At 42.9% G+C, this 8,577-nt stretch overlaps 2 protein-coding genes across 3 annotated transcripts in view; one reads left to right on the top strand and one right to left on the bottom strand.

Annotated features, from left to right (window-relative positions):
• The window catches only part of borcs7 (BLOC-1 related complex subunit 7), a 1,032,483-nt gene that overhangs the window by 502,649 nt on the left and 521,257 nt on the right, over nucleotides 1-8,577 (bottom strand). The window lies entirely within an intron of this gene.
• cdk1 (cyclin-dependent kinase 1) overlaps nucleotides 1-8,577 on the top strand; it is a 25,784-nt gene that overhangs the window by 10,521 nt on the left and 6,686 nt on the right. Inside the window, exon 5 of the mRNA XM_050070736.1 lies at nucleotides 2,466-2,636. Within this exon, the coding sequence (XP_049926693.1) occupies nucleotides 2,466-2,636 (171 nt within the window). The remainder of the gene's footprint in view (nucleotides 1-2,465; nucleotides 2,637-8,577) is intronic.

The raw sequence follows: 8,577 nt of genomic DNA, 5'->3' as shown, positions 1-8,577 counted from the left end.
TCCCAGTCACTTGCTAGTTAGACAGCGCGTTTTCAGACTGTGCGCCATGGCGGAGTGTCTAAAAGGGTTGGACTTACTCTGTGAATTAATCATGGGTGTGTTTTGGGCGTATCATTCAATAAGCCAATCAGAGTGTCACCTCTCATTCCCTTTAAATGAGGCGCACGGTGGAGAGCTAGTTAGATGGCGGACCTACCAACTGGAAAGAGTGAGCGTTTTACAGCTGAGGAGACGATAAATGTATCTCTATATCGACCGTCCCGTCACATCTGATGTCAGATCAAAGGGGTTTGGCACGGTTTGGCACGTTTGGCACGCGTAATGGAAACCCAACCTGATTTGACTAACACAGCTGCAATCTAATAAGTTCACATCCCTCTCAGCCAGCCACAAACAGCCACAGCATCAGATAGGGAGTATATGTTCAGCATCTGTCATCTTAGAAAAGTCAAAAGAAAAGAAACAGAGTGAGACTGCAAGAGAGAAAGAGAGAGAGAGCGCACGTGCACGAGAGAAACGCTGTCAACAAATTGTAAATTATTCAATTTATTTTATTTTAACCCGGGAGGTTAGAGAGCCCAGCTCCCTCTCCAGCATCCGGACACTGCGATCTTGGACCTCCCGGATCATGATGACCATTATTACTACGATTAGATCGTTCTGATTAATGACTGACCATTAAGACGTGTTTCTGATAAATATTTTAATGTGCACAATAATAACCTTTCACATTGAAATTATATTTTTATTTGTTATCTTTTGTATATGTGTGGCTGCTCTGTGTGTGTCTGAGCAGAGTGCACGCGCGTTGTGCACCCGCCTAGAGACATATTACTAACTTGTTTAACAGCGAAATACTGCGCCGTTGACTTTAGACCAGGTTTTTGTTGGTCACTGGCGCATTTGCTTTTTACGTCATCTAACTAGCAACGCGCCATGACTGCGCCTGACCACTCCTCATTTTTAGACCAACACACCCAGAGAAGCGCAAGTTCATTTGCTAGTTAGACGACGAGGGCGCAGGGCATGAAAATGACAACTGCGCTTGCATCTAAATAGCAATTACACTTGCGACATGGATTATGCGCCCTCCGCCGTTCGCTTAAGACCATCTAAATAGGGCCCTAAGGCTTCAGAAAACATACAAGACACATACAAAGTCATAGGAAGAGAAGCTTGTAGGTTTTATCTCAGAGTTATTTGCATTATAAAAACCGTTGTGGCGGCTCTAGGACAAGTGCACTTACATTGATCACTTCCATAAAATAAAACGAGAAATTGGAGATTGAAAAAATTGTTAAAATTAAATTAGGGAAGTCAAGAAACCCCTGGGATTCCGGGGTTATGGCAGTCAATCAACGTTGAGCTGCAAGCGACAGGACCCAGCGAAATACCGCTCCAGATGAGATTTCTCATCTCAAGCAACGAGCAAAAAATTGCTCGGAGCCCGAGCGATTTTTCTCCTGGGCGAATATACGCTCAATCGCCCGTTTGCATTGACTTTGTATGTAAACTCATCGCTAGCGAAAAACAAAATAGGTCCGGTGTGAACACACCTTTACAGTGAAAGTAAAATGGCTCGTTATATGCAACTACTTTGTTTTCATTTTCATTCATTAATTTATTTATTCTTTCCACGTTTTTAGTTGGCTAGTTGGTTTGATAGAGTTCAAGGGCAGTAAATATAATGTATTTATAAAGTAATTTTGGTTGCTGGTCCTGGTTGCTTGTTTCTCTCCCAAGATCTGGCAACACTGAACACAACACGGATGGATGGATAGATAGAGAGATAGAAAGATAGATAGAGATAGATAGGTTTATTGTCCCTTTCAGGAGAAGCGTGGAGTGAGTAGCAAGAATGAGTGCGGATATCGAGTATAGTCGAGTAGTAGTTTTTATACCATCTCGTGTATGTTCATTTATTTGAGTGTTTTCTAATGGTTGTGTTGACATTACATTTTCCTCCGTGTACCTTGACTGATGACTGTGATTGAAATCAGAAGAAAGCTATTGAGTTTAAAATAAATGTGTTAAAATGTATTTATGTTCTCCTGGTCCTTGTTTTAAATAGGTTATAAAAAAATTATCAATAATTATTGTTATCGATCAATATGAACCAGCTATATCGTGATATACTTTTTAGCCATATTGCCCACCCCTATTCCCCACCCTGGGTTCGAACTGGGAACCCTCTTGCTATGAGGCCACAGTGCTAACCACTGTACCACCATGCTGCCATTTAATCAAAATGTAATGCAAAAAAAATCAGAACTGACTAGTGTTTTTATTTCACCATCTTAATGAGCCACCTATAATAAAGGGGCAATGTCATGAAAAAAATGCTTTGTCTTCTGTGCCGAGGTTTAAAACAGATTAACATGCCATTTGTCTTGTTCTGCCCATTCAGTTTCACAACTCTAAACATATTTCCATTTCCATGTTCATCTTTCTTCGCCACCTTATAGAGCTACCTTTACCAGATCTTGGAAGGCATTTACTTTTGTCACTGTCGTCGAGTCCTCCACAGAGACCTGAAACCTCAGAACCTCCTCATCGACAACAAGGGAGTCATCAAACTGGCAGACTTTGGCCTGGCTCGGGCCTTTGGTGTTCCTGTCAGGGTCTACACCCATGAGGTGAGAATCCATCCACATAGGCAAAAGCCTGAATGTAGAGTAACAAATAAGTCTTTGAAGTCTGAGGAAGAGCGGTAGGCTCAAAATATCACTCTGCATTAAAATCCTTCTAAATGAGAGCTGCTTGGCGTGCAGACTTATTTGTTTTCTACTCTGGAGCGTTTCTCCGGATGGTCAAGTATTGACATTGGGATGTGCATGGTTTTTTTTTCTACTGTTTTAGATGCTAGAATGTATCCACAGAATGACAGTGTTAAGCAGGGAAATTATTCTCTGTTTCCTGCCCAGGGACTATGGATGAAAATTAGCTTATAGCTAACTCTGTTGCAGCTAGGTAGATGTGCACTGTCCCTGCTAAATAAATAAGGCGGCTTTATTGTTGTGCATTGCATTTATACTTTTGTGGGGGTGTGTCCGTGTCGCTTTGCAGTCCTACCTCCAAAACACTAGTCAACCGTGGGTTTCTGTGAAGTGCTGTTAAGATTGATTCATTCAAAACACACATTAAACATGGCTTAATAGCAACAATATCAAACGCAACTACACAAACATTATTAGCATAAGCCTATGACATTTTACACTGTATAAATTAGCCTAGCAGCAAGCAGAGTTTCCCTCTACTGATTTGAAGCCAGAAACAACAGTAACATTACAAAATTAATTTCCATTATAACTCACAAGGTTCACAGACAAAACACTTGTCTTATACTAGACATGCTTTCCCCACATATACAATATGCTAACATTATTAGCATAAGCCTATGACATTTTACACTGTATAAATTAGCCCAGCGGAAGCAGAGTTTTCCTCTACTAATTTGAAGCCAGGAACAACAGCAACAGTAGATAAAAGTAACGTTACAAAATTAGTTTCCATTATAACTAGGGATGTTCCTGGCGACTAATTTCCCTGTCTACTAAACAAAAATTTTAATTGAGGCCAGTCAACTAGTCTAAAAAAGGGAAAACACTCAGAAAACAAAATTTAGCACAATTTATTGTTAAGTATTTGAAACATTGTCCCAAAAAATATTGTGTGCATTAAAGCTGCAGTAGGTAGAAGGCCTGAAAACGGTTGATTTTTGAGTCTCATCTGAGTTAGGTTTCGTTCGTCTCCGCCCTGAGCCCCTCCTACCAGACAAGCACGCTAGTATTTTATCCTACTTGGTTCTATTTCTCCTTCTCTGGGAGCCTCGGCTCTCCCTCACCGCGCAGCAGCCCGCCCCATCCCTCCCTCGCACCCTCTGGCCGGGCCCAGCCCCACCTCACCCTTCCCCTCCCTCTGGGGCTCCGGGGAACCGAGTTCTGTCTTCCTTTTTTTGGGGTTGTTTAGCCGTATAGGCAGTTGTAGCCAATGCTGGAATAGCTATTTTACCTGGTGCACTGTTCACCATTGCCGCTTGCTCTCCCCTTCTGCCGGCGGCACGGGAACGCACATATGGAGTAGAACAGCCAATAGGAACGCAGTGGTCTGAGCTGACCTTTGATTGGTTGATGCACATCGGCACAATACTGATTTCTTTAGAGGCTGAACACAGAGCCATGGCGAGGTGCAGAAACCTATTGTTTGTCTCAGACCACTTGATTTACATTATGCTTAGAAATGCTTAAAATTTTTACTCAATTATACCAAAACAATGTTGCCTACTGGAGCTTTAAGAGCCCTTTGAAGCCTTTAATCATAGTCTTCCACAACCATGTCAGATTTTAAATGCCACTGAAGTACGAGACACTTTGTGCCATGTGGTACGAATGTGAACATGAAGGCAAATCAGTCAAAATTTAACCACTAAAATACATCTAATATAAATAAATTGCCTCTGAAATGTGGGGCACATTGAACCTTGCAGATTATCTGACAGAAATTTTAATTCTCTTTAAAGTTAATAAAACAACATCTAATGTATAATTAAAGTTCAGCTGAAATGAGAGGCATTTTGCGTCGTGCAGTATGAAGGTAACCCTGCACATTATCTTACAAAAACTCACTTAAAGGTAACAAATAATATAACATCTCAAAAAAAGATTAATTGCTGCTGAATTCATTTTCTAGATCAAAGTACTGCCAAACCATGCTGGTTTTGCAAGAGGACATCTCTCCATTTTCCCACCGTGCTGTTTTAAAACTCCAGTTTAGTCAAGCATTACCACTGGGAGGTAGCCTGGAAATCCAGACTCAAATCTAGAAAGATTTTGAGGCTGGCCCTCATCGATACACCCTTCCTACCCAAGGGGCCGCACTAACTGAGGCATTTCAAATGCCGCTGCACGCAATTGGATAGCATGATGGCCAATCAGAGCAAAAAACAAGGTGAAGTATTCATTGCACTAAGCCCTATTTGTTTGCCCAACAGTGGGGCTAACTGATTTATTATGTTTTTGCCGTATCCTGTCGGCAAAACAGCAAAAACGTCCCTCCTGGAAACGAAGGCTTCTAGGGCAGTCTCTGGCTTAGCGTTTCTTCCACAGCTAAATTGAATGGACGCCGTCCTTCGGCAGCTGCCATCTTAGCTGTTTACTTTTTGACTCCTATGGCGCAGAACTGTCATCATCATGTTACGGCTGCCCAGAGCCTTACAGATAGACTGATCTGATTGGTCCGATTGGTGATTCAGCGGGCTCTGCTCGTCGGGACCAGATTCCCATGCAGTGCAAATTCGAATTTGCTAGGGGCGGGGCGTCTGGATTTCCAGGTTAACTGGGAGGGGAACTGCTGTCTGATGGCTCTGTAGTACCCACTAGTGGTGGGCAGCTGCATGACAGTTAAGCTGCATTGTACATGAATAAAACACTAATAGCAGGGTTCGCACGTGTCCTGGAAAACCTGGAAAATAATTGACCAATTTTCCAGTCATGGAAAACATGGAAAATGAGAAAAAAAAGTAAAATGTCCTGGAGAAGCTTGAGTTGTCTTGGAAAATGATTTCTCCTCCCTCTGCTTCTCTCTACCTTGTGAGTGAACGCTAACGGGTTAAAAAGTTTGCGCATACATGACTGTTCTCAGCTGTCAAAATTGAGCTGCAGAGCTTTTCTGCTTCTAGCCGGCACAGCGCCCCACGTGACACTACCAGCCAATCAAATTTGCATGTTCCCTCAGAGCAGTCCCGCTACCCAGTGTTTCCATTTGACTTTGTCGCTAGATTTATTGACTTTTCAGACTCCAGTAAGGACTTATTTTTTCCAAAGAAGTGCCAAAAACTAGCGAATTTCAGTTCAGGAGTGTTGCTGTATTGCTGTTTATCGAGTGTGAAGTTTTTCTCTCCTTTCTCTGTCTCCTCTGTTGAGTGACAGACAGAGGAGCAGCAGAGAGCTGTAGTGGGCGTGCCGTTTAATACTGTTGGCTGTGCGCTGTGAGATGAAACATCTCTGATTTCAGTAGAGCCGCAGCGACCATGAGAGCGACAGCTTCGAGATAGCGGCGGTTAACCGGTAGTCTCACTGGGCCACGTTTCACTCAGTATTTCATACTTGTTCCATCGTCTGACAGCAGAAACAGAAAATATGTGAATGAGAAAAACTTCATTAGGAATTCAGCTTTATTAAAATACTGTATAACTTATGTGAACAGAGAGGAGAGAAGAGATTAGCGACTTTTCATGCAGTTTTTAGCTAGCTATTTTCCAATGAAAGTAGTTGTCAGCACCCGAGTGAGATGCACACAGACCACAGGGAAGAGGCACCCCTTAAATGAGAGGGAGGGTAGGCAGTGAAAACTAAAGACTTATATGTTCATTTGAACCGCTGGCAGTTCTTATTGCTAATGTTGTTAGCATAAATTAATGGGATTCAACATGGCTAAATTAGCATTAAAGCTATCAATCAGTCAATATTTTGCAACTTTTAAACAAATCAAATGTAATTCAAAGGGCTTGACAGGTTGATTAAAACACCACAATGGTGATAAAAAGAAATGATAAAATATGGCAAAATAAAATTTAGGATACTTGAACAGTAAATCAATCAAATCTAATTATAAAAATATCATTTATTTAAATATAAACAATAAAATATAGATGAAGCAGAGCAAATAGAAACTGTAGAAAAGAACACTTCTCCAAAGCATGGGGTGGCAAGGGATGTATTAGTGTACGGTGTGATAACTTGACTCAAACTGTAGCTGCAGCTGAAAACGTCCTTGCAAAGTCCTGGAAAATAATGTCTAGAAAAGAGTGGGAACCCTGAATAGGTTTAACTGACTAATATTTGATGTTTAATCGTTTAGACGTCTAATCGTGTGCATCCCTAATTATAACTCACAAGGTTCACAGACAAAACACTTGTCTTACATGAGACACATTTTCCCCACATATGCAATATGTTAATGTTACTAGCATTACCCTACAAGATTTTACAATGCATAAATTAACCTAGTGGCTTGCAGACTTTCCTCTACTCTAGGGTTGGGTCGGTTCTCGGTAATACCAATTCGGTCCAGTACTCCGTCTTGGACCGGGTTTTATTTTTTGAGACCGACCGGACTGCATACTCGGGCAGAACGTACGTGGAGCGGACGTCGCAGAGGTCTGCCCAGTGAAAGTGGACGTCCGCAATAGGGATGGGCAGCACAAGCAAAAACACTATTTGAAAATCATGGCAAGTATTTGACGATTTTTCGAATAATTGCCCGCCTCCCCCCTCCCCTCCCGGAGCCACAGAGATCCAGTCATCATTATGGCCGGGCTCCACCGGCTGCAAAGCGTCACGTCAGTGTAGCGTCGTGACGTATTCATTTGGGCTCCACTGACTGCGTACTGAAGCGACACGTAGAGAAGCCAGCGGGGTTGTTTACTGTTTGCCGAGCCGAGAGGCTGCATGTAGGCTGCATGAAATGTTAAAGCATTTTCCACCTAAGTTATTACATATATTTGAGTTATCTACAAGTTTACTGTACTGTTTGTCATCTACTCGCTTTCAAATGTCCGCCACGGACATTTACACAATGTCACGGATAAACATGGGTAAATGCATGAAAAAAAATCATCACATATCACCTCTGATAATGGTTTATTCATTTAAAAACACATTGTGCTCGTTTAGCACACTATTTCATGTAGTTTTTATCTGCTGGAGGGTCGCGTAGGGGAGTGTAGCGCGACAAAAATAGAAGAGCCGCATAAAATAATGGGTTGTCGCGCCGCTCCCGTTGCCGGTGGAGCCGCTGTAATTGATTAACAGGGGGGCGAGCTGCTACGGGACTCGCGCTGCAGACGTGTCGCGCCGCTGAGCCCGGCCGTATGGTCCCTCGCCGCCTCCTGCGTGCCTCGCTCTCAAATGACTGTGCATACTTGTTGTAGACTTGTGATACGCAAGCTTTGCCTCACAGAGTATGCACTGCACCTCATTTTCGTTTATTTGTCTAAATTGTTCCACACAGAACTTTTTGATGACTGTAGTAGTCTCTGCATGTTTCTCCTGTTTGTAGAAGAGCATCAAACTAGCTGGTAACCCATCTCACACCGCTGTAGCAATCCTATACTGCCCTTGTGCGGTTAGGAGCTGAATTGCATGTCAAATAAAGGGGGGAAATAAGATGGCAAATAGTAACAGTCGCATTAAAAAAATCGATTTTTCAAAATAAAACGACTATTCGAAAATTCGAAAATCGTGACCCATCCCTAGTCCGCAAGCCCTGTGCGCGCAAAGCACAACCGCGCAGACTTCGCTCCGCGCACCAGTGTCACACAGAAGACTTTTCGGCATGTATTTTTCACATCGCGGGGATTTTTCACGGACATTTTTACACGTAGTCCGCTCCGCTTATAGTAAGCCTGAGTCTGTGAGCACCTGTGTCTGCCTCTTCACCAAGCCCACAGCAAGCAGGAGAGAGGGGGGGGTGGGGCGGGGACTGAGCTAGGAGGTGCAAGTGCGCATGCGCCTCTACTGTAGCCTGGAGTTTGTTTAATAGTGACGGGGAGTCGATAATGGCGGACAATTTAGTCTC

The sequence above is a fragment of the Epinephelus moara genome, chromosome 19 (assembly GCF_006386435.1).
Source record: "Epinephelus moara isolate mb chromosome 19, YSFRI_EMoa_1.0, whole genome shotgun sequence".
NCBI classification, from domain to species: Eukaryota; Metazoa; Chordata; class Actinopteri; order Perciformes; family Serranidae; genus Epinephelus; species Epinephelus moara.
The sequence above is the reverse complement of the archived record's forward strand: the minus strand, read 5'-3'. Positions and strand labels throughout refer to the sequence as shown.